Here is a 25,763-nt window from a genome sequence, read left to right as displayed (position 1 = left end):
TGCACAAACAAATTCATAAATGCCTGTTATAAAAATAATATTTGTTTTCGAGTTATCCTATCTCACCATCTACATGATATATGAAATAAACATAAAAATTCACTAAATAAAAATAATCAAAGCAATTATATGCACAAACAAATTCATAAATGCCTGTTTTATATATATATATATATATATATATATATATATATAAATTATGCTATGTTATTCACCTTCTGTGTACATCTTCATGTCCATCTATGAGGTGACAATCATTCAATGGATGAGATGAATCATATACAAATGGTTCATCAAATGGATGAGTGTCACCTCATACGTGAGCATGGTGGTGGATACAGAAAGTGGGCAGCATAAAAAAACTGTATATATATATATATATATATATATATATATATATATATATATAATTTTGATCCCCTGCATCCTAGGGTGCACGAAAACTGTGTGCGATCACTAAAACCCGGTGGTGGGTTTTAGTGGTGCAAAAAAAAAAAACAAAAACCACTAAAACCCAATATCGGGTTTTAGTGGTCGCACAAAAATTTCCTGCACCCTAGGTGCAGTGGATCTGATCTATCTATATATATATTAGATGAATTTTCATTATTTTTGTAAATTAATAAACACACGTCCAGCTTGTTTTATTTTTCCAAACTTTTTGGATTTATTATCTCCCCAAGAACACGAGCTCCTAATTAAATCATCATTGCTTTTCAAAGAATATATAAAGCAGTATGTGGTACGTTAGTTCATTATTATTTTAATTATTGACTTGTTTATAATTAGACTAATTAATTATTGACTTTTTTCTGTTGGGCCTGGTTTTGTGTAAATTTAAATAATTATCGTAACTATTTACAATGATTAATTGGTCTGATTATAACAACAATAATTAAAATAATTATCATGAACTACGTACCACATATATACTAGTAAAAGAGAATATTTAGCCCCCAGAGGCACAGCTGGACTGGCAAAGGTCTTGGTGAAAAAGAAGGTGACGAGTGTTCAAATCCCATAAAAGGTGTATTTGGCCTTGTTTATCGCGCTTGCGAGCCTTCCTCTCCTTGGGTACTTATCTGGCCAGGCATAACCCTGATTTACCTCCCTTCACGCCGGGGCTTGGGGCGGCTCTGTGTGAGGCCCTTGGGGGTGGGGGTCACCCTTTTTTTTTAAGTAAAAGAGAATATTTAGTATTTCAAAAACATTACAATAAAAGCGAATATATATATATATATATATATATATATATATAACATTTATACATAATATATGATCATATATGTATGTTTTATTAAGGAAAAGCACAACGTAATAATTGCATGAATCTCTTGGTGTATTTTATGTATCCTTTCTAAAACACCACCTTTAACATTTGGATTTTTTTACCAAATCATTTTTTGATATCTAAAAATAATAAGATATATAATAATTAAGAATGAAAAGTTCAAAAAAATAAAAAAAATTATAGATAACTAGACATTATATGAATTTTTTTTTGAATGAAATTATATTTTATATTGAGATTTAACATATTACATACATGCATTAGTCGGTGCCAAAACTTGTTAGCTAAAAATATATTTGTGTGATGTTGAATAGTTGGAGTTAGGTATATATGTCCCCTAATAATTAATAACTACAGTGTGTGAAGGAGAGGGAGGAGTATTTTTTTCCCCTTATTTTTGGTCATTTCTCCATTTACCATAGGTTTCCGGTTGGGGTGGGGAAGCAATAGTTTTTTTCTCAATTTTGTTTATCTATAACAATTGTGGAGTATAAGTACTAGCTAGTGTAACCAAAACACCAAATCAGTTAGTAAAATTGTCTAAAAACTCAAGATAATGTATATGATAAAGTCATTGTCGTGTTATCAAAAGTTACATTTTGTGTGTAATTTTAATATTTCGAAATGTAGCTCAAGTTTCATGTGTCGGTCATCGGGAGGAGGAGGATATTAATTATATATACTCAACCATAATATGAAAACGAATATATTTAATAATATTTGAGGAAAGTTTCATATAAACAAAATATAATTATGGGAGTGATATGTTACACCTGAAAATTTAACTGGGCCTGAGCCCAATCATGAAGGTACACTCCAAATATTTTTGAAGCTCAAGATTATTTAAATATTATATATATTTAATTCAAACAGACCTTGAATTCTACAAAATCCCATAAGAGGCTCAAGCCCGTGAAACTCTTCGAATATCTATAAATAGCTCAAGTCACCTCATTATTAAGGTACACATTTTATTTAGCACTATAACGCTTACTCTCGATTATTATTCCTTGAGTAATAACTAACTTGAGCGTCGGAGTGTCTTTGCCGGGAACCCTCCCGGCTCCTCGGACTTTATTTTGTGACGTAGGAACAACCCACTGAAGATCTCCCATGGGAACGTGCAAGGATTTATTCATACTCCGGACTTTGCGGAAGCAACGTATCGAGTACAAGTGATTTTTGGCTACATCAGCTTGGCGCCGTCTGTGGGAAACCGTTCACTACGTCATTGAGAACACATATTACTTCAAAAATGTCTCAAGGAAATAATAACAATAGAAATGCACCGCCGAGTATTACTCTCACCCGTGAAGACTTGACTGCGCTAATGGAAAACACAACAGCACTCGTAGCAAAAGATGCAGTTGCTCAGTACCTAGAAACGCGCAAGCGCAAAAGCAGCAAGAAAAAGGCTCAGACTGAAGGCTCGTCATCTCTTGACCCTAATAACGGAGACCCAAATAAAGATAAGTCTAAAGTGAATGATAAAGATCAAGGGGGGACCAAGAAAAATACTACTCAGAAAGACGGTGAAGCAAGTGTTCACACAGTTCATGACACTTCTGGCGAAAACAAGATCACTAATCCAGCTCGGAAGGATGGATCTCGCACACATGTAACTGGAGAATATGTCCGTAATTTTGCCATCATGTCGAAGCCCCTTCACTGATGACATATTATCTGAAGCATTACCAAAGGGAGTCAAAATCACCAGCTTACCTGAGTTCGATGGAACGAGTGACCCCCAAGACCATATTGACAAATTTTACGTGAAAGCGGATTTGTATGATATCACAGATGCTGCATACTGTAAAATTTTCCGAACAACATTATCTGGAAGAGCACTCACATGGTTCAATAAGTTACCCTCTGGATCTATTGCCAATTTGGAGCAACTTACTGACTGCTTCATCCAGCAATTCTCAATTAACAAAAAATACCCAAAAACAGCAGCATATTTGTTCACAGTCATTCAAAAAGAAGGAGAATGTTTGAGGGACTATGTTCGACGATTTACTCATGCGGTGCACGAAATCTTACACGTGAACCATGATTTTTCAGCTGGAATAATGCAACAAAACTTGCGCCATCGGAAGTTCAAAGAATCAATAGCGGGAAGGCCACCCAAAAACTTAGAGGAATTATTGGAAAGAGCTGAGAAATACATACGGGTTGAAGAATATGTAGAGCCACACTACTTGAATAAAAGAAAGAGAGAAGAAGATAAATCAGATATTAGAAAGCGAGACGAGAAGCGAACAGCACAGAGCCCCCGCCTCCAAAATACACCCCTCAATGCACGTCTGATCGATATACTGGTAGTGGCTGAAAAACAAGGGTTGTTGCGTCCCCCTCGTCCAATGCAAAATAACCCAAAGCGCCAGCGTTCGGACAAGTACTGCCATTTTCATAAAGATAAAGGTCATACTACAGAAGATTGCTTCAGTTTGCGAGCAGAAATTGAAAAACTCATAAAACGCGGGCATTTGGGAAATTTTGTAAACAAATTCCGTGGTGAAAAGCGAGATGACAGACGTCGGGACGAACAACCAAAACGTGACTATCAAAAGCTCCATGATGAAACTGGGAAACAACATGAACGAGTTGATGAAAATTTGCCCTCGGGAGGGGTAATCGCCGTAATCACTGGGGGGCCTGTTTTGGCGACTCAAACAATGCAAGAAAAGCCCTTCTACGGGCAGCAAAAGGAACCAACAATTTATCTAGCCCCACATCCTTGTCGATATATGAAATTGGAACCATCCAAGATGGATTAGCATTCAGTGACAAAGATTTGGAGAACCCTCGGGGCACACATAATGATGCTTTAATCATCTCAATCACAATCTCCAATTTTTGGGTAAAGAAAATTCTAGTGGATTCAGGAAGTTCGGCCGACATAATTTTTCATGATGCATTCGTGAAGTTGGGTATTAGTAATGCACAGTTAACTCCAATCAACATTCCAGTAGTCGGATTTTCCGAAAAAATAGTTGAAACTTAGGGAGAAGTAACGCTTCCTCTTTCCTTAGTTTCTTACCCCAAACGGTCTACTAAGATGGTGAAATTCCTTGTAGTAAAAGCTTCATCTGCGTACAATGTGATATTGGGACGACCAAGTCTCAATATATTCCAAGCCATCGAATCGACATATCATATGAAGCTGAAGTTTCCGACTCCAGGAGGAGTAGGAGAAGCCATTGGTGACCATCATCTAGCCAGAGAATGTCATGCGGTGACATTGCGGGGTTCATAAGGAAATTGTAAAAGACAAGTTTCTAGTGAGGAAAGAGCACCGAAACCTGGAAAATTTTTACGTGAAAACGGAATACATTTGGTGGATGAAGAAGCCCAGAGCAAAGAGAGAATAACAGCAACCGAAACTCTGAAATATGTGGCAATCATTCCAGCTGATCCCAAGAAAACCCTAAAGATCGGGACCGAATTACCTCCTGAGCTGGAAGAGAAGTTGAAAAATTTCCTTGGTCGCAATTTGGACGTGTTTGCTTGGGTGATGAGCCTTTGCCCGGAATACCCAATGAATATGCGCTCCATCACCTCCGCGTTGATCCGAAAATGATACCGGTGAAGCAAAAGAAAAGAGCATTTGGCCCAGAGAAAAATCGACATATAGCCGCTGAAGTGGAAAAACTCTTAGCAGCAAGATACATCAGGCCAGTTACATACCCAGATTGGCTTGCAAATGTTGTCTTAGTACCAAAACCTGGAGGAAAATGGCGTTTGTATATAGATTTCACTGATCTCAATAAAGCATGCCCGAAAAAGCAAGTTTCATCACCGATAGGGGGATTTATTGCTATGATGTTATGCCGTTTGGGCTAAAGAATGCTGGAGCTACCTATCAACGTCTGGTAAATACCATGTTCGAACGCTTGATCGGACATAACATGGAAGTTTATATAGACGACATGCTCGTCAAAAGTACCCAAGCATATAATCACTTGAAAGATCTTGGGGAATGCTTCAGTATACTCAGAAGATACATGATGAAGCTCAATCCGGACAAATGCACTTTTGGCGTACGAGGAGGCAAATTCCTTGGTTAGATGGTGTCAGAACGAAGAATAGAAGCCAACCCTGAAAAAAGTAAAGCAATTTTGAACATGAATCCTCCAAAAAGTGTGAAAGACATCCAGGAATTAACAGGACATTTGGCCGCCCTCAACCGGTTTATTTCAAGATCTGCAGACAAGGGGTTACCATTCTTCAAACTGTTGAGGAGTGGAAAAGTTTTTCGATGGACAGAAGAATGTCAGCAAGCATTTGACGAGTTGAAAAGACATCTGACCTCTCCGCCGTTGTTGGTAAAACCAAAGGAGGGTGACACCCTGCTGATTTATCTAGCAATATCTGCGGAGGCGGTAAGTGCAGTATTGGTATCTGAAGTAGGACGTGAGCACAAACCAGTGTACTATATCAGCCGAACTTTACATGGAGCAGAATTAAGATATACAAAGATCGAGAAACTGGCACTGACTTTGGTAACTGCAGCAAGAAAACTACATCCTTACTTTCAGTCTCATCCAATAATTGTACTCACCAATCATCCTCTCAAACAAATTATCTCGAGTCCTGAAGCATCGGGAAGAATGGTTAAGTGGGCTGTCGAATTGAGCCAATATGGAATTGAATATCGCCCGCGTCCAGCAATTAAAGCACAAATTCTGGCTGATTTTCTAGTAGAGATGACAGTAACTCAAGAGGAAAGCTCCACCCAGACATAGATGGTTTATGTCGACGGGTCGTCAAAGAGACTGACGATACACAGCGACTCCCAACTTATAGTCAGTCAAGTTAATGAAAATTATGAAGCGAAGGAAGATAAAATGTTTGGGTACCTCACTCAAGTGAATGAGCTTCTCTCACGTTTGGACAGCTACGATGTGAAGCAGATACCTAGAATGGAGAATGAGTCAGCGGACCGTCTCGCCAAGTTAGCAAGATCCTTGGCCAACGTTGATAATAGGAAAATTACATTCCTAACATATGACAAGGAAGAAACTGATGGAAGTGATGTTACAATCTTCTGTGCTGACAGCGAAGAACCTAGTTGGAAAGATAAAATAATCGACTATTTGAAGCAGGAGAAACTACCTGCTAACCAAGTCGAAGCTCGAAAACTTAGAGTGAGAGCTGCTCGGTTCACGATCATTGACGAAGAACTGTACAAAAGAGGTTTCTCTTCTCCTTACCTAAAGTGTCTAACGCCAGCTAAGGGAAACTATGTGCTCCGTGAAATTCATGAAAGAATATGTGGAAATCACTTAGCTGGCAGAGCTCTCGCGGGGAAAGCATTGCGCCAAGGGTACTTTTGGCCAACGATGAAGCAAGACGCTGTTGAGTTAGCAAAACATTGTCACGCATGTCAAGAGCATGGTAACTTCCATCACCAGCCGGCTACAATCTTACAGCCCCTGGAAAGTCCTCTACCTTTTGCTCAATGGGGAATGGATTTGGTATGTCCTTTTCCTCCTGCTACCGGACAAAGAAAATTTCTGATAGTAGCGGTGGATTATTTCACCAAATGGGTCAAAGCTGAACCATTGGCCAAAATATCCGAGAGAGATGTAATCAATTTCTTATGGAAGAATATAGTATGCAGATTTGGCATTCCTCAAACCTTGGTTTCAGACAATGGAACTCACTTCTCAGGAGCGAAGATAAAATACTGGTGCAAAGGACTCTCTATCAAGCAGTTCTTCACTTCTGTAGGGAATCCTCAAGCAAATGGGCAAACCGAGGTCACCAACCGGACCATTCTATAGCACCTCAAAACACGCCTAGGCAATGCCAAAGAAAAATGGGTGGATGGGTTGTCAAGTCTTCTATGGGCATATCGAACCACTCCACGCTCTTCAACTGGAGAATCTCCTTTCAACCTAGCCTACGGAGCGGAAGCTGTGGCTCCTGCCAAAATTGGAGAGCAATCATGGCGAGTGAAAGAGTACACTTCATCTGGGAATGACCAAGCCCTCCAAATTTCATTGGACTTGGTGGATGAACTGAGAGATGAAGCTTCGACACGAGCCGAGAGATATCGAGCTTGTATGAATAAAGCATACAATGACAGAGTCAAACCAAGAACTTTCCAAGTAGGAGACCTGGTCTTGAGAAAATCCGACATCTTGAAGTCTGTGGGTAAATTAGACCCAAAATGGGAAGGTCCGTACAAAGTAATTGAGATTGTGAAGATGGGAGCATATCGCCTCCAACATTCAGATGGAAAAATACTTCCCAGACCTTGGAACATGGCCAACCTGAAGAAGTTTTATGCATAAACTGCAACTCTCGCCAATAATAGGATAAATCTACCTTTTTTGTTACTAGCATATTTTCTTTATGTTTTGATACTACAATTTTGTTATGTAGTTTTCAACTAATATGATTATTTTATTATACAAGCAGATCACTTTGTCGAAAGCTTATCATATCTCCTCTCTTATACTAACGCTTACTTACGATGTAAACGTCATAGACCCTAGCAATCATAAAAAAAATTCCCAACAATAAGAGGCTTGGCCAGCCCCATGGGACATTTGAAATTATGACGTTGTAAGAGGTCAAGACGAAATAATAATATTACAAGTCCCGGGATACCTCACCACGTACTAAGTGGGTTTAGAACTTCCCCATGAGACAAAATCTTAGGAGACTGATCCCCTCCCAAGTACTTCAATATTAAAGCGATAGTATTTTATTCATCAAACAAGTATGCAATAGCAAATTCAAAATGCAAAAGAGATATGATAATCGACAAAATTGAATATATATATATATATATATATATATATATATATAAAGGAATTATTGTTTTTCCTTTGCTCCTCCACCAACTACTTACTTACTCAAAAAGAACGGACAAAGTCTATGACTTTGACTTTGTTACAAAAAAAAATTTTGCCCAAAAGTGGCAAGAAATAATAAAGATAAACTGCTCCACGGCTCCAAAGATTAATCTCCATGTAGCTTCGACACACACCGTCATTATTGATTGTATAAGCTAAAAATTTGAACGCAAAGCTTCGATCATCTCCTCATCACCCAGACCTCCCAATAAATTTCCTAAGGCTGGGTCTAAGTCATCTTCAACTCTTTCAGATGCAGTCCTAGGCTCCGGAATTTTAGGATAAATCTTCATAATAATTTCCTCCGGAACTAATTATGTTTTCCGCAGTTCTTTGCGACAATCCACTACAACTTTATCATGAATAACAATCGTCCTCTGAATCACTTCATCTCTAAAAGCTGAGGATGCTCGATAGCCTTCAATCGTTTTTTCTCCGGTACTTCGCAAAAGACTCTTGCCTACTGTCGAGTTGAGAAAGTTCTCTCCGGTCTCCGATTCATAGGAATATTTCCCCTTAAGTTGCTCCATCTCCTTGCACAAGGCATCGTACTTTTTGGATTTTTCTTCAAGTTCCTTTTGCGACTTAAGAAAATCATCTTGAGCCTTAGTGTTTTCCTTGCCAAGTTTTTGGCACTTACCCCTTAAGGACGTCAGCTCGTCATCAAATTTTTTCCCGGAATTTCGAGACCTCTCTTCTCGAAATTGAAAAGTGTGAGCAAGCGATAAAATCTGTAAACACCCATAAATAAAAAAATTATTTATTATGTAAAAATCATAATAAATAACAAAAAACAAGTAATAATATACCTGGAAGGCGGACGAAGCAAGAGACCGAGTTAACACCTCGGTAGGTTGAGGGAGTAAATGCAACCTATCATGATCTCCAATCAGGTCCGCTCCCGTTCTCCAACCAATCTCTGGATCTTTCAAATCCCAAAAAGATCCAGCATTATTATTTTGGTTCACTCCCTCCAAGAACAAGTGGCGACCTTCACGAGTGTCGGGAGGAACTGTTCGTTCATCATCACGTCTTCTTTTTGGATTTATTTTACCATTATCACTCACCCTAATACGGGTATCACGGTCAGCATCATTTCTTCTACAACCATTCCTTCGGTCACGAGCATCAATATTTCTAGTTGGAGGACCAGAACGATTGACACGGTCGGATGGCCCCAGAGAATTCTTCCTCCTTGGAATCCCTTGGGAATTATGATTACCTCGATCCATTGGTGACTCTTTTCTCGACATCTTTGACGAACTCTTCTCGTTTTTCTCTATGCAAATGCGAACCTCCGCCAAACTTATTTTGTCACCTACAAACAAGCACAAAGAGAAAAGAGAGAATGATCAATAAATAAATTTAATAAATTTTAAATTAACACGGGTGGAAGAATCCCAAGAAGACGCAAAATACAGTTATCAAAATTCAACTTGAACAAAGCATTACTAGTATGAACCAAACTCCTAGGATCGACTATTTCGTCAAAAAGACCCAAGGATCGACAGTCAAGCTGCAAAGTGCGATGAGTCTTACCAAGTATGATTTTTTTAGGCCCCGGACTCCAACTCGTGGGAACCCCCCCACTATAATCCCAAACGAAAAAAAATTCCGATCTCCACGAACTCTTTGGAGATGAAAAGCGGGATAAAAATTTACAGTCCACACGAGGTTGAAAATAGATATAAGAGCCGGGCATGGAACAACGCACCACGAAGAGTGAGAAAAATAGCTCCGCAGTCGGAATCAATTGAAGTTCGCTCATTCTACGGAGAAAACATGAAAATACAAGGATAGCCCCCGGGGTCAATTGACTAAAACTCACACCAAGCCTACAAACAATTTCTATCAAAATGGCATTTGGAGGAAGCGAAAACTCATAATTAAAATACTCCAAGTAAACGGCGAAATATCCCGTGGGAGGGTAGTGACAAGAATCTTCTTTTTTCGGAATTTTCATAATATGATTTGTCAATAAGTCAAGTTTCTCGCACGAGGTTGAAATTTTTGAATTTTCCAATACACACTCCTCAACCCCCTCCGATAAACCTCCGGATCTACTCCTCTCGCAATAGTCAAGTTTACTAACAATTTTTAAGGGGTTTGGACTCTCCGGATCACGCGGCAAGGGGGTGTCTAAATCACTCAAAGGCGAAAGACAGTCATCAAAATCAATATTGTCACTAGACTCCGTGTGCGGAGATAGATCGTTACTTCGATTCGCCATCAACAAGGATAATATCTTACCCCGAGATGGACACCCTGCAAAAATATATATATTTTAAAAAATATATATACTCCATTCTCTTAAAACTACCACACAATACAATATTATCAAGTGATAATATTTTTAGCATTAGGCAAAACAAATAAAATAGATAAAATAAGAGTATTCACGATTTTATACTAAGGTACATCATGAATAAAAACAAACGGGAAGATAATTATTGTTAACTATTCACACAATATTTATATGGCAAAATCGAGAATAGATATGTGTATATATGCATGTGTGTATACATGTATCTATCTCCCTTTCGCACGGCCCAAAGAATTCATCGCCTCCATCTCGCCTCTGATTCGCCACCATATCGCCGCTAACTCACCGCCGGAAACCATTAGTGGCCGCCACATTTCCTTCTTCGCAAAACTGGAGCCGTCATCCATCATCGTCGTTGAATCTCAGACACCACGACCGTTCTGAAGCTGCAGCGACTCTTTCTTCTTCGCAGCGCACTGCCACACCTTCTCCATCTCACCAATCACGTCCAGATCTGCAGAACTGTCGTCGTTCTTTTTCCACTTCCAAATCTCGCCATTTCTCTGTTCTCTCCTCCTTCGATGATTGCGCCGCTTTATCCCTCCCTCTGGATCTAAATCGCCGATTGATTATGCGGTTTTGCCAGGGGTTGTGTGATGCCACCTGCATCTCTTTCCACTGCCGGTCCGCCGCATCTACAGATTTTCTAGGGGTGCATGATGCCACCTGCATCTCTTCGCCGCGCCATCGCCGTCACCGTCTCCCCTGCCGCCGACGCCGCCAACCGATGATCCATGGAGATGGAGGCAGGATAGATAGATAGATAGATAGATAGATAGATAGATAGATAGATAGATAGATAGATAGATAGATAGATAGATAGATAGGGATACACACGTACATAGATATACCATATATTCAAAATCACGTTGACAAACAGAGGGGAGAAGAGAGGGAGAGAGACAATTTTTACAATTAGACACATGTGATGTAGTAGCCCGTAACCAAAATCAGTGATTAAGGGATTAATCAACGCTAATTAAATAAATTGGGTACCAGACGGATCGGAAGCTCCGATGCAGGATCGGAATCTCCGATGGTATTACGTCAGGCATGACGTGTGGCAGGATCGAAAGCTCCGATCAGGATCGGAAGCTCTGATCACCCCTATCCGAAGTCAACCAGTGATATTTTGACACGTGGCAGATAACAATGTTCGAAAGCAAGGTTCGGAGGTTCCGATCGATGTCTATAAATAGAAGGCTGAGGCTTCACTTTCATTTGCCAATTCTGAGTTTTCCTTTCCATTCTAGTCCTATTGGAGTAGTTCTAGTCTTCATAGGCTTAACCCGGGGGTTGGCGAGGCGTTCGATAGTCTTAGCGGAGTTGTGCCCAAGTTCTGGAGGCATCGACAACAAAGGGCTAACGACGGACGAATGTATAGCTTTTGCTTCCTATAAATATTTAGGAGTATGCAATAGCTTAGTTAAGGCTTTTAGAGCACTTTAATGATATTAGTATCATTTGGCAGTGTAGAGCAGACTATAGGCGTGGACCTAGAGTTGGTAGAGCTTGCACTGATTTGAGGTACGAAAGTATTGTTCGAGATATCCTGACTGAGTATGCATGTATTATGTGACTGCATGGTTTATATGTCATTGATTTATGCTGCATTCATTTGCATACTGAGCTATCTCCTTCGAGATGTCTATTAGTAGGGTTGTACCCTATCCTGTTAGTGGATGGAATTCCATGGCTTTGGGTCCGGAAATCCACTGGTATTTGGTATGGGAGCCACCTCCTAAAGCGACGGCACAACGTGCTACATACCAGGGCCCGGTCTGTCTCTGTTATCTGATCCTTGATCTCGAGTTTATAGGGAGTTCACTTTGCATGCATGTACACTCATACTCTCGTACTGAGCGTTTTATGCTCACGTCTCGTACTCTGTGTTTCTGGACACCCTATTCCATGGGGCAGGTTTGCGATTGGATGAGGCGGGTGGATCCAAGAGGGGCTAGGCAGTGGTTGGTCAGCTGGAGCTTTCTTTAGGTTTTTATTCTGTTGTTTTGGGTTTATACAACTATTCGATTTGGTTGTATATTTTTGGGTATTTACATATTTCTTGCCTTGGGATTGTATATTGTTTATGGTTTCTGCAGTTTTATTCTGATATCCATTTAATTAAGTTAATTGCATGCCTAAGTTCTGTTTAGTAAGTGATCCGGGTAAGAGTCACTACATTTATGGTATCAGAGCATGCAAAGTATTCTTGGGATTTAGATTCTACATAAGATAACCGTTAGGTTAATTTTGTAGATGGCAGATCGTGACGACCAGAGTTCTCATGGCAGTATTGGTGGGCGTTGGGGTGATGCCGACTGGGAGCCTAGTCGGGAACGCCGCCATCGTCATCGAGATGAGGACCATTTCAGTGTACGTCGATTCTTGAAAATGGGGCCTAAGCCCTTGGTTGGAGGTGAGTCTCCGAAGGATGCGGAGAACTGGTTAGACCGCATGGAGATGACTTTTCAGACTTTCCAATGCACCGAGGAGCAGAAGATGGAGACCCTTGGTTATCTTCTGAATGGACGTGCGCGCAGGTGGTGGAGGTTTACTTCTGCACCTTTTGTTGTGGCGAGAGGAGTGGCCACCTGGGCCGAGTTCCGCACAAATTTTCAGAAGCTGTATTTTCCTCCTACACTCCGTCAGTCGAAGGCGGGCGAGCTACTGAGTCTGCGACAGGGAGCCATGTCTATTGATGAGTATCAGCAGAAGTTCTTTGATCTGCTATCCTATTGCCTCGAGATTGCTGACAGCTCCGAGATGAAGTATAATCTGTTCCTTCATGGCCTTAACCCTGATATCCATGATCGTGTGGCGGTTGGTGACGACATGTCCTACGAGGGTTTGGTGAGCCGTTGTCACCAGGCAGAGGATAGCATTCGGTGAAACAGGTCTTTCTCTCAGTCGAGACCTGCTTGTTCTTTGGATCCCCGTGCCCAATATTTCAAGAAGTTTGGATCTACTTCTTCTTCCTCTGGCTCTGCTGGTGTTGTCCGTTTCGGAAAGAAGGACAAGTGTGATCACTGTGGGAAGAACCATCCATCCGACAAGTGCCGTAAAGCTTCTGGAGCTTGTTTCCATTGTGGAGAGACTGGTCATATCCGGAGGGATTGTCCACTATCTGGGGGAGGCGGTTCTAATTCTGGTTCAGGATCTGGTTCTCAGGCCACCGTTCAGCAGAGGTCGCAGGGACAGCCTGCTGGGAGTTCTCATTTGAGGCCACGAGCTTCTGGCCAGGTGTTTGCCCTGAGACATGATCAGGCAGTGGAGGAGAATGAGAAAGTCATCGCAGGTACATTTCTGCTTTATGGTATACCTGCTCTTGTACTTATTGACACTGGTGCATCTCATTCCTTCATTTCTGTACGTTTTGTTAAGAGGCATAAGTTATCATGCATTGCACTAGACGTAGTGATGTCTGTTTCTACTCCGACGGGCCAATCTGCTTTGGCTAAGCGTCTAGTGATGGGTTGCCCTTTAGAGTTTGAGGGGAACATTCTGTTAGCAAATCTCATGGTTCTTGCGATGGACGACTTTGATTGCATTCTGGGAATAGATATGTTGACTACCTATCAAGCTTCAGTGGACTACTACCAAAGATTAGTACGCTTTCATCCGGAGGGGAGTAATAGCTGGTTTTTCTATGGAGAGGGAGCGCGATATCCGATGCCTTTGGTATCAGCTTTGAGAGCCTGTCGAGCTCTAGAGTCTGGCGGGGAAGGCTAACTTATCTATGCAGTTTATTTGTCCACTGAGAGCATTGTGATAGAGAGCATTTCAGTCGTGGATGAATTTCCAGATGTATTTCCTGATGAGATTCCGGGTTTTTCTCCTGTTAGGAAAGTCGAGTTTGGCATAGAGTTGATGCCAGGTACTTCGCCTATTTCTAGAGCACCGTATCGTTTGGCTCCGTCAGAGATGCGTGAGTTGAAGAATCAACTACAGGTTCTTTTGGAAAAGGGGTACATTCGTCCTAGTGTATCTCCTTGGGGAGCTCCTGTTCTCTTTGTGAAGAAGAAGGATGGGTCAATGCGGCTGTGCATTGACTATCAGCAGCTGAATCGAGTCACTGTGAAGAACAAGTATCCCTTGCCTCGTATTGATGACTTCTTTGATCAGCTGAAGGGCACTTCAGTTTACTCCAAGATTGACTTGAGATCCGGGTATCATCAGTTGAGAGTCCGAGATCAAGACGTAGCCAAGACTGCATTCCGTACTCGTTATGAGCATTACGAGTTTTTAGTGATGCCATTTGGTTTGACTAATGCGCCGGCAATATTCATGGACCTGATGAACCGTGTCTTCAGGGAGTATTTGGACAAGTTTGTCATGGTCTTCATTGACGACATCTTGGTGTATTCACATAATACGGAAGAGCATGTTTCTCACTTGCGGTTGGTACTGCAGACTCTTCGAGATGAGCAGTTATACGCCAAGCTAAGCAAGTGTGAGTTTTGGATGGATCGAGTGGTCTTTCTTGGCCATATCATATCCAGAGAGGGGATTTCTGTTGATCCAAGCAAGATTGAGGCGGTGCTTAATTGGTCGCGTCCGACGACAGTTGCTGAGATCCGTAGTTTTCTGGGTCTAGCAGGGTATTATCGTCGCTTCATTCTGAACTTCTCTCAGTTAGCTCGACCGTTAACGCAACTTACTCGCAAGGGTGTTGATTTCGAATGGTCCTCCGAGTATGAGGAGAACTTCTGTGAGCTTCGACAGCGGTTGACTTCAGCGCCGGTGTTGGCATTACCGTCAGGATCTGGAGGGTATGTGGTGTACACTGATGCTTCTCTTCAGGGGTTAGGTTGTGTCCTGACTCAGAATGGGCATGTGATTGCATACGCTTCTAGACAGCTGAAGCTTCATGAGGACAACTACCCAGACCATGATTTGGAATTGGCAGCCATTGTGTTCGCTTTGAAGATCTGGCGTCATTATCTATATGGCGAGAAATTTGAGATCTTCACCGACCATAATAGTCTCAAGTATTTGTTCACTCAAGCGGAGTTGAACATGAGGCAGAGACGTTGGATGGACTTGCTTAAGGACTATGATTGCGAGATTAAGTACCATCCGAGAGCTGCTAATCTCACTGCTAATGCTTTGAGTCGCAAGGTGCGACTATTCGCACTTCAGACTTGTTCGATGTCTAGTGCGATCACTGACTGTTGTACTTCAGGATATACTTTCAAGCATAAGAAAGGTATGCAGAGTATCCAGATGTTTGCGATATTATCTGAGCCAGCTTTGTATTCGCGGATTCAAGATGCTCAGATGTCTAATTCGAAGACCCAGCGTTTAACTCGTCTAGCTAACGAGGGTAGCTCGTCTGGATTTCATTATCAGTCAGATGGCTTTCTGTGTTTGTCTGGTAGGCTTGTGATTCCGCAGGATGTAGAGTTGCGAGAGGAGATTTTGTCTCAGGCGCATCGCACTAAGTTGAGTATTCATCATGGAAGAAACAAGATGTACAAGGATCTACGTACTCGTTTCTGGTGGAAGGAAATAAAACGTAGTGTTTATCAGTTTGTTTCGAGATGTTTGGTGTGTCAACAGGTCAAGGCAGAGCAACGACGACCTGGAGGATTGCTTCACAATCTGCCTATTCCTGAATGGAAATGGGAGTTTATCACAATGGACTTTGTGACCCATTTGCCGGTATCCCCGAGAAACTGTGATGCTATCTGGGTTGTGGTGGACCGACTCACCAAGTCAGCGCATTTCATTGCCTATAGCCGAGAGTATAATATGGATCGTATGGCTCGGTTGTACACTCAAATTTCTTTGTTTCAACTCCCTAGTGGTCCCCAAATTTGTCTTAACAAAGTGTTTAGCATTTAATCCTTTATATGTGGCATTGTTTAACCTATCGAACCCGTTCAGGCAAGTCAGAACTATCAGTTACGCAAGGTTTCCAGCCGATATACTCTGGATTAGGGTCCAACATGCTTCCGTAAGATGAATTAAATTCAAATACCTCTTTGACCATAGTGTCTTCGGGTCATACCTGCCGATTTTTACGAAGTGCTCCTCACACTCCAACCACGCAGTCGCAACAGATGGTTTCTGCACAAGCTAACAGATGGTTTCTGCACAAGCTCCTTCAACGACACCCAGCACAGCCTTAATTCATTTTCTACCTTAAGGCGTACGGTATATGAATTTAATTATAAAATATGATCATGAAAGAACAAGATACTTTAGAAAAATTATTCAGACATAATATTATTACATAAATCAACTCCTTTGAAGAGGAGAAGACAACTTGTTTAGCTACTCATAGTAGCTTTGTTCTTGAAATAAATAAACATAAAACTTATTACAATAGAAAGAGAAATATTACAACAATTTATTTGTAAGAAAACTGAAGGGAATGCTCGATATCTTCAGCTTCCTTGAACGCTTGTATTTATAGCTGAGGTTCCACTCGTTTCACCGAGAAACTTCAGGGAATCTTACAGCTATTTTGTCTTGTCCTTTTATGTCATTATTAATGGCATCTTTAGCTAGTAGATGAGTCACCCGTTATCCACCTTGTCCTGTTATGCCATTATTGATGGCATCTTTTGGTGGAGGAGTCACATGCTGTCCTTTTTTTTTTGGCTCTATCTTCCTCACATGCCTTTTTTATTGTTGTCGAGGCATCTTCTGCTTTTGCAGTGGTCCCCTGAAAAAACGCATCTTTGGTGGTCCCTGTCCACCTTTGCTTGTCTCGGAAAATTCTTTTTGATCCGTTCGGGGTCTGAAGTTTTTTTCAAATTCTGGCTCCTTCTGGTTTGGACACTCTGGGCAGATATTCTCTGACCATCTTCCGATATGAGCCATGTTACAAAATTTTCGGCGAGTTTCTTTACTCCCCGGCAGCTTGTTGTTCCACAAAAAGTTCCTCTTCTTTTCGAAGAGTTCTTCCGCAAAAGCCGTAGTTTTTCCTGTCATTGTGTTTAACAGGAATGATCCGTTCACAGAATTCTGATAAAATTTGAACGAAAACTTGACCTTGTCCATCTCGGTGAGACAAACCCAAATACCCCATGCCCTTCTGGTTGAAATTTCATCTTCTCCAAAAGTGGATACTAATGGTATTTCTTCAGATAGGGGATCCTTGATGAATTTTTGATTATTCATGTCAGGTCTCCTCAGCTTGATGAAATGAAAGGGCTCGTGTGATCCTTTCCCGGTTGGTTCTGGAGCTGCACTAAAGAAATATAATTCAAGCACATCTCCTCTGGACAAATGGTCGTTATTTGCCCATGTTTCTTGGACTGCTTCCTGAATCCATTTTGGTAACTGTGATATCACTGGAAAGCTTGGTGGCGTTGTATGAACTGAGGTCAAAGCCCCAAATTCATACCAGAGCTTTACATCCTTAGGATTGACATTGTTTTTTAGCCAAACCCTTGGATATATCCCTGCTACAACAACCCTGCAAGTGTTAGGGTTAATTTCACTTCTTGTACTTAATTTCTCCCACCTCTGTTGATAAACCTGAAATGGAGAAATAATAGCTGGGTTAGTATCGATCTTAGATTTTCCCTTATCTGTATTGGGCCTAAGATTGATCTCTTCCTCTTTTACCCCAGAGGCGGAGGGTTGACTTGATGAGTTATCCTCATCAATTGTTGCTTCATCCAAACCATCAAAGGCTGATGATAGATTCACACTTGTTTCTTGAGTTTTAGATCCCTCAACATCTTGTTTCACAACTGGTGGTTGTATTTCTTGTTTTTGTAAAACCAGTGGTTTTAGAATATCTTGTTTATGATAAACCAATGGTTTCTCTATAGCCTTCACAATTGGCCCTTGAATAGCAGCCCAAAGTTGTGTTTGAGCCTGCATACATCCTGTAATTCGATTAGATACTTTGATCCGATCAGCTTGTTGTAACCTGTCGGCCATTTCAGCATTAATGGCTAACTGGTTGAACTCGGTTTGAAGCAACCCAAGGTGTTCCCTGATATGCCTCTGCATTTTCATGATGGAATCCACATCACTGTCTTCCCTCTCTTGTTAAGAAATCTGCAAGAATATTTTCATGGATTTAATAATAACAATATCAAAAATATAATTTTGACATAATGTTTGTCATCTTAATAACCTAGATTTCACAGGTTTAGATTCAATCTTATTTTTTAGGAAAGCTTTTACCCGGGTGTTATCAACCTTGAGTGTGAATTTTTTAGCAAATAAAAATAATGGCCATTTTTCGAAAGCCCTTTTAACTGCATAAAATTCCTTCTCGTTGATATGTCATCTGATGGCCTCTGATTCTGAAAAGACCGCTACAATATCTGCATGGTATTTCTCCATCTGGGGTGATCTTGGTAAGGACTGCTGCCCACCATTCGTCACTGGCATCCGTGAATAACACCAGATCATCTTCATCTATGGGTATAGCCATTTTTGGGAGATTCTTACATATCTCCTTTAATTGGTTTACCCCTTTAGTATGGTCATCGGTCCATATAAACTTAGCATCCTTTTTTAACAAAGGACTGAACACCTTTCTGTACATTGCTAGGTTGTTAATGAACATCCCTGCAAAATTAACTACTCCAAGAAAACTCTGGAGTTGTTTTACGTCTTTGAATTTATCTGGAAAATTCTTTACCTTTTCCACAATATGGGGTTGTAGAATTATTTCGGATTCATCAATCTCAATACCAAGGAATTCAATTTTCCTTGTTGCTATGACTGCTTTATTTTCAGATAATACCAATCCCTCTTGTTTGCAAATTTTAGAGAAAATCTCTAAATGTTTAACGTGTTCGTCGATGTTTTTTGATGCTATAAGAATATCATCAATATAAGCAAACATAAAGTTGAAATAATTCTTAAAAAGGTTATCCATATTTTTTTAAAATATTTGGGGTGCATTAGCCAATCTCATAGGCATAACTTCCCAAATATAGTGTCCTTGTGGAGTAAAAAAGGCTGTAAATTTCTTACTGTCTTCTTCCATTCTTATCTGGTAGAATCCAGACTTACAATCAAATTTTGAGAACACTCTAGCATTTCGTACACAGCTAATTAGATGTTCTCTACTGGGTATGATGTACACATCAAATTTCAGGATTTTATTAATACCTTGGTAATTAATAGCTAACCTGGGTTTTCCTCTTTTTATTTCACCATGATTTCTGAACAGAAATCCTGGGTTGCTATATGGTGAAACTCCTTCTTTGATTGTCCAAATGTTCCTTGATAATCATTCTTATATCCCTTTGATCTGTTAAGTTCATCGGGATAGGCTTATATCTGACGAATTCATACTCTTTGCCTTCCTTTAGAGTAAGACTGGCTTTGAGTTGATTTCTATCCCACCATGCCAAAGGATGTTCGTTATAACTTTCTTTAAACCTCTTTTTGACATCTTCAAGGGATACCTTATTTTCTAACTCTATATCTCTGTGATGTAGAGTTACCTTGAGAAGCGCCATATCCTCTGTTTGGAGTTCTTGTTCTGTTGTTATTTTCAACATAGTTTCTCCAAACCTTTTTGGATCTTTCATTTTTGGGTGAAAAAATTGTCCTTTATCACCACGCTGGCTGCGAAATATTATCGGCAATTGTCGATAAAAAGCAACCTTGAGTCTTTGAATGATAATTTTATGATCACAAATTGTAGTGAACATAAGCCTTCTTGACTCATTGTCTTGTGTGTACTTCTTAAACATTTGTAAGAAGTTATTTCCCAAGAGGATATCAGCTCTTGTATCATGGAAATAGATTGGTGGTGTCTTTACCTTGTACCAAGGTGTCTGGCCTGCTCCTCCCATAAGGATCTCTGCTTGTTTTATTCCTTTACAAAGAATTAAAATTCTTCTAGAGAAATCTCGTCCAGCAATTTTTTGTAATTCTTCTTCACATTCTTCAGGGAAGACTCCTCTTTTTGCTGTACAAATTTCTGCTCCCGAATCAATATAAGCTGCAAAGTATTCAGCCTTATATTGTTCATACAACATTCCTATCAAAAGTATATGGAGAATGGACTTGTTGTCATTTTTTAAAGGGATTACTAAATGGCCCTGCCATTTTTAACAGCATGTGTTGTAACTCAGTAATCCGATTAAGACTATTCGCCTTTAGTCTTCCTAAGGCTTCAGAAGGTAGAGTATGGTTACTCCTTTCTACCTCTTCAATGCGTTCTAGTAAATCATGTTCATAACTTACTAATTTCAACAATTGCTTTTTCCTCTGTTTGTAAACAGAGTTTTCGAATCTGATTAAGGGATTGTCCCTTATCCAATTCTCTTGGTTTTCCATTTCATAGAATTCTTATTGAATCCTCCAAGTCTTTTCTTTTGCCATGAACTCTATTCCTTTTTCAAGGCGTTTCCATGGTTTATGGTCCTCCAGAAACTCTAGGCCAAGAATGAGCTGATCCACTTCTTTTCCTGGAATTCCACAGATCTTAACTTCCAATTCTCCAATATTTATTAATCCTTGGTAAGTTCCTTTTTCCTGTTGTTCCAAATAGTAAATCGAGTTACAAGGGAACTGGTTCCGATGACTTGTAATTTCGAATACTAATTTTACTTCTTTCCATCCTTCTGGAGATCTAAGTTTTCCTATTATAGAAAACTCTTTTTCTTCTGGTGAAATTTCTTGAATAGGAGATTTGTCCCATCTCCTACTTGTCATTCGGTTTCCTTGGAAAGATAACCTTCGAGGTTCTATTTTAAGGTCTCTGTATAGAACCGGTCTGTCTTGAATGTCTGTTTCCTGAATTAAAGGAAACTCGATTCTTTCTGGGTATATCGCATGAGCAACTTTCCCTAAGATCTCTGGAATTTCAATGAACTCATTTCTAATAAATAATTCAGAATGGTGAGTATTAAAAAGAGCATATGAAATTTGATATGTAATAGAATATGGCCTATTACCTTCCTTCATTAGTCTTTTTTTTCTTGAAGTTTTGATGCAACGTCAAGGCTCGACTAAAGTCCCTGTCAGCTAAATTGTAGGCTATTCTTGGATAAATAACTCCTACAATTTTTCCTGCACAAAGATTTCCAGAGATAGTACCCAGGACAGCATCTTGAATATTCCCCATTCTTTTATCGCATACTACGATATCTATAGGTGAATCTATTCCTTCTTTAAAAGTTGCCTTAATCATTATTTGAATTGCTCCAATATGAATCCAAGACATCGTCCTTGCTTTTCAACTTTTGCAATTTCTCTCTTATTTCTTCAAAAGGAATTAACTGCATCTCTATTTGATTACTTGTTAACTCCATGGGGATTGTCATTTCCCTTCTGGATACTTTGTAAATCAAATTATGTCTTCTTTGTCTAAGCCCTAGGTTGCCTAAGACTCTTTCTACTTGTCCTGCCGAAAATCCCTGGTACTTTTGTAATGTTGGATTTTCTCTCATAATCCTTTGGACCATATTATGAGATATCGTGGTTTTGCTAAAGAATCCAGCCAAACTTTCATGTGTTTCCTGCCAAAACACTTCTTCTTTATTCTGATTCTGATTTTGATTCTGATTCATCCTCAGAATCTTCTTGACTAAACAATATCTCTTCTTCGTATATGATTTCATCTGATGAGATATCCTCAAATTGATATACTTGGACTAGATCTTGAAAGAAGACCGCATCATCCATATCTGGTGTTGCTTCAAAGAGTTTAACTCCTTTTTTCTGGTTTTCTGGACAATTTGTAGATATATGTCCTCTTGCTCCACATGTTCAGCAGTTGCAATCCTTGAAACTTTCACTTGCTCTTGTATGAGTTCTTCTGAAAGTTCTTCTTGATGGTGTTCTTCCCCTGCCTTGTGATGAGCTTGTTACTGGGATGTTCTTGTAGGTCCACTTCTTCTTCCTGATCTATAAGATCTGGCCTTTTGTTTGGACCAAAATGTTCTTGGTTTCCAAGAACTTCTCATTCTTTTATTATAGGGATTATTTCTGAATTTCTTCCTTTTAAATCTCTGTGATCTGTTTCCAATGATCGTTGAAAGATCATTTTCTCTACAACATAAAGGTGTACGTTTATCTATACCCCTTATTTTCTTGTAGTTCTTCTGTAATGCTGTCATATGGCACCATTCTGCCAATTTTCCTTTCAAAAAGGACGCGTGTCTTGCCAATGTATCTAGATGACCTGGAACGTATTCTTTAATCAGCATTTCTTTCCAGGGACTTGGCATTTTTACGAAAAATAGCTGAATAGCTACATTTTCCTCGACTCCTGAATTCCATATGTATTTGGTGAATAACATAATGTATTCATCAACTAAACAGATATCATGTAACTCGAGGCTATACAGAGCTTGAGTATATCTTCTCTTTTTCTCTGTATCTTGATTATTGAAATAGTCTACCCCTATGAATTGTGCTTTAAATAGGGTGATCATTCTTTCTCCAATCTCGCTGAGGGATTCTCCTGCTAAGATTGATTCCTTCGTATTCATCTCCCATGCAATCTTGACAGATCCTATTAGACTCATTTCTAGAAGTTTAATGAATCCTTCTTTATTGAGATCTAATGTCCCTGCTGCAATTCTCATAGCTGACGTCCAATCATCTATAAGATCTTCTCTGTTTTTGAAGTCCAAAATATCAAGGTTTAACATAACCCCGTAAGGATGTATTGGATCTAAAACAGTGTTTCCGTAAGGAGTTTGATGGAGTGGGATTTTACTCCTTGATCTGGTTCCTGCTGGATGTGAATTTTCTCCAACCTGGAACTCACTATGTGGTTTTTCTGTTTTAACCACATATCTTGGGGGATTTCCTATGGGTTGTTCACCCTCAGGAGAATTCATTTTTAGATCTACTATTTTGAGATTCGCAAAAGAATCCGCAAGATCTTGTAGATCCTCGAGATTTAATCTTTTTAAAGTAGTCATCAGATAGTGTTTTTTTTCTGATACTGCTTTTATAAGATTAATCATCCTTTCATCATCAGTTAAAGGTTTTTGAACCATTTTGGTTTTACCTTTCTGATGTAACAAAGGTTCAGTACCAAACGAGAGTGGTAACCTTCCTCCTGTATTTCCTTTTCTAGAACCAGAAGTGTATTCTAGATTTATGATTTTATTTTGAAGATCCTTTGGAGTTCCAAGAATTTCTTCTTGTTTCTTAAGGATTTTTTCAATTTGCCGAGGTATTTCATACAGCTGATTGATGTAATATTGTACCGTCTTTTGAATTTCTCTAAGATCTCCGGAGAGTTTAGAGGAATCTGGGATAATCTCTAAAAATTTAGAGTTAGAGATCATCTTTCTTACTCCCTTCAAAATTAAGAGCATTAATCGCAACCTGTTTTAAGTAATCTATTATGAGTAGATTAACTTGTTTATAGGATTTTATATGAATAAAATCCTCTTGATTCAAACCTTCGTTTGAAGTCATCTTTTGTAGAAAATCTTCTACTCAACAAAGAAAAGTATGAATTAACGAATAATATAAAGTCTGAATAATTAACCTAAAGCTCTGATACCATTTTTGCGAATGATTCAAGTATCATAATTGAGCACAAAATTAGCATAAATGAAGTACATAAATGCATAAATTGGGTACAAGAATTAAACATTGGATTTGACCAAGTTTGGTGGTACTAGGGAGTTTTAAGAAAGAATTTTTATTGTAGGGATTTATAAAAAGGTTAGGTTTGGGTTTAGGGATTTATTCACAATTCACTCTTAAATTCTTGTTAAATTTATTTTATATGAAATACTGTATATAGTTTAATTCATTTAATTTAAAGTAATAATTATCATTAAAAAATTAAATTAATGATTTTAAATAAATGAGTAGGTCTCTCATAAAACGGTCTCACGCATCTTTATTCATGAGACGGGTCAATTCTACCTATATTTATAATAAAAATTAATATTTTTGGCATAAAAAGAATGTTGTGAGAAACAGTTTCGTTTTACTCCCACAGCCCCACTTTCAACTTTTTGGTTTTTTTTTTCTTTTTTTTATATATATTTTTTTTTGCATATATATATATATATATATATATATATATATATATATATATTTTAAATTTTTTTATTTTTCTATTGTTTGAATTTCTTGTTTCTATATTTTTGTGGGCTTTTTAATTTCTCTTTTGTTGTAGAAGCAAAACATTTTTTTATATTTCATTTATACTTTTTTTTTCTTCTTTCCCTCTTCAACTTAACCATTTTTCGTTTCTTTTCTTCCATTCAATTTTTTAAAAAAAATATTTACAATAGGAAAGAGAAATGCTCGAATATATAAAGCTCGAATTTCTTGATTTTTTACAAATTTAATTTTTTTATATTTTTACTTAGTTTGTAGAGGGTTTTTGTTTTCATACACACGTAAGGGATTTGTTAATTTTACTCCCACTGCCCAATAGCAACATTTTTTTAAAAAAAATGTTTTAACAATTTTTATATTATAATTCTTCTTATTTTCTTTTATATATATATATATATTCCTCTTTTTTATATTGTCCATTTTTTAAAATTATTTTTTCTTGTTATAATTTATACATCTTCATTTTAATAGGTGGAAAAAATACTATTTAATATATAAATTTATTATTTACTTCTTTAAAAAAATATAGTTTATTACTTATATATATATGCAAAAAAATATTTAAAAAAAAAAGAAAAAAAAAAGCAAAAAGTTGAAAGTGGGGTTGTGGGAGTAAAACGAAACCGTTTCACTCCCACAGCATCCCCTGCTGTGGGATCCCCATAGCAGGGGATCCGTGTCCCAATTGCATTGAATACAGGGGCTTATTCTATGCTGCACCGGGTGAAATTCACCCGATGCAGCATCTACCGTTCAAATAGCCCGGGCCCCACATAATTTTGTGGGGCCCGGGCTTCTATTCATGGGGCCCGGCCCCATGAACGGCCCAGATCCACCGGGTGAATTTCACCTCGTGGATCATAGAACTTCCCGAATACAGGTTAGTTGGATTTTTTCTTATTTCGGGTTTCCTTGATGGGATATTTACCTTTCATTCAAAGGCCAGTTTTTTTTTATTATTAAAAAGAGTAACATTTCTTTAACACGGCTCAACACTATCCATATTTATAATATTAAGTAATATTTTTAACATAAAATATAATATTTTTTAATAGATAACACATATAAGACTCTTCTTTAAAAAATATCTTTTGAGACTGTCTCATAAAATTTTTTGACTTAAAAAAAAAGGGTTCGGGTCTCTCGTTGATTCATCACTAAAATTATTCAGCTTAATGTTGGCATATCGAATCAAAATATCGAATTTTTACGATATCGTGTAGAAATTGTTTTTATATTTAGATATTTT

At 38.8% G+C, this 25,763-nt stretch overlaps 1 protein-coding gene across 1 annotated transcript; it reads left to right on the top strand.

The window, feature by feature from the left end:
* Positions 1-7,115: 7,115 nt before the first annotated feature.
* On the top strand, positions 7,116-7,593 carry LOC140888812 (uncharacterized). The gene is made up of 2 exons (XM_073296515.1): positions 7,116-7,146; positions 7,199-7,593. The coding sequence occupies exons 1-2, from the start codon at positions 7,116-7,118 to the stop codon at positions 7,591-7,593; spliced, it is 426 nt and encodes a 141-aa protein (XP_073152616.1).
* Positions 7,594-25,763: the final 18,170 nt, after the last annotated feature.

The sequence above is a fragment of the Henckelia pumila genome, chromosome 3 (assembly GCF_033568475.1).
Source record: "Henckelia pumila isolate YLH828 chromosome 3, ASM3356847v2, whole genome shotgun sequence".
Classification (NCBI taxonomy): domain Eukaryota; kingdom Viridiplantae; phylum Streptophyta; class Magnoliopsida; order Lamiales; family Gesneriaceae; genus Henckelia; species Henckelia pumila.
Note: the sequence above shows the minus strand (reverse complement) of the source record. Positions and strands in the feature narration are given on the sequence as shown.

What these genes read in the sequence shown, in the direction of transcription:
- LOC140888812 (XM_073296515.1), top strand. Translation starts at nt 7,116, where the DNA reads ATGGGTGGATGGGTTGTCAAGTCTTCTATGG. An exon ending in GGTTGTCAAGTCTTCTATGG is followed by an intron (nt 7,147 to 7,198) that starts GCATATCGAACC and finishes CTTTCAACCTAG; the next exon opens with CCTACGGAGCGGAAGCTGTG.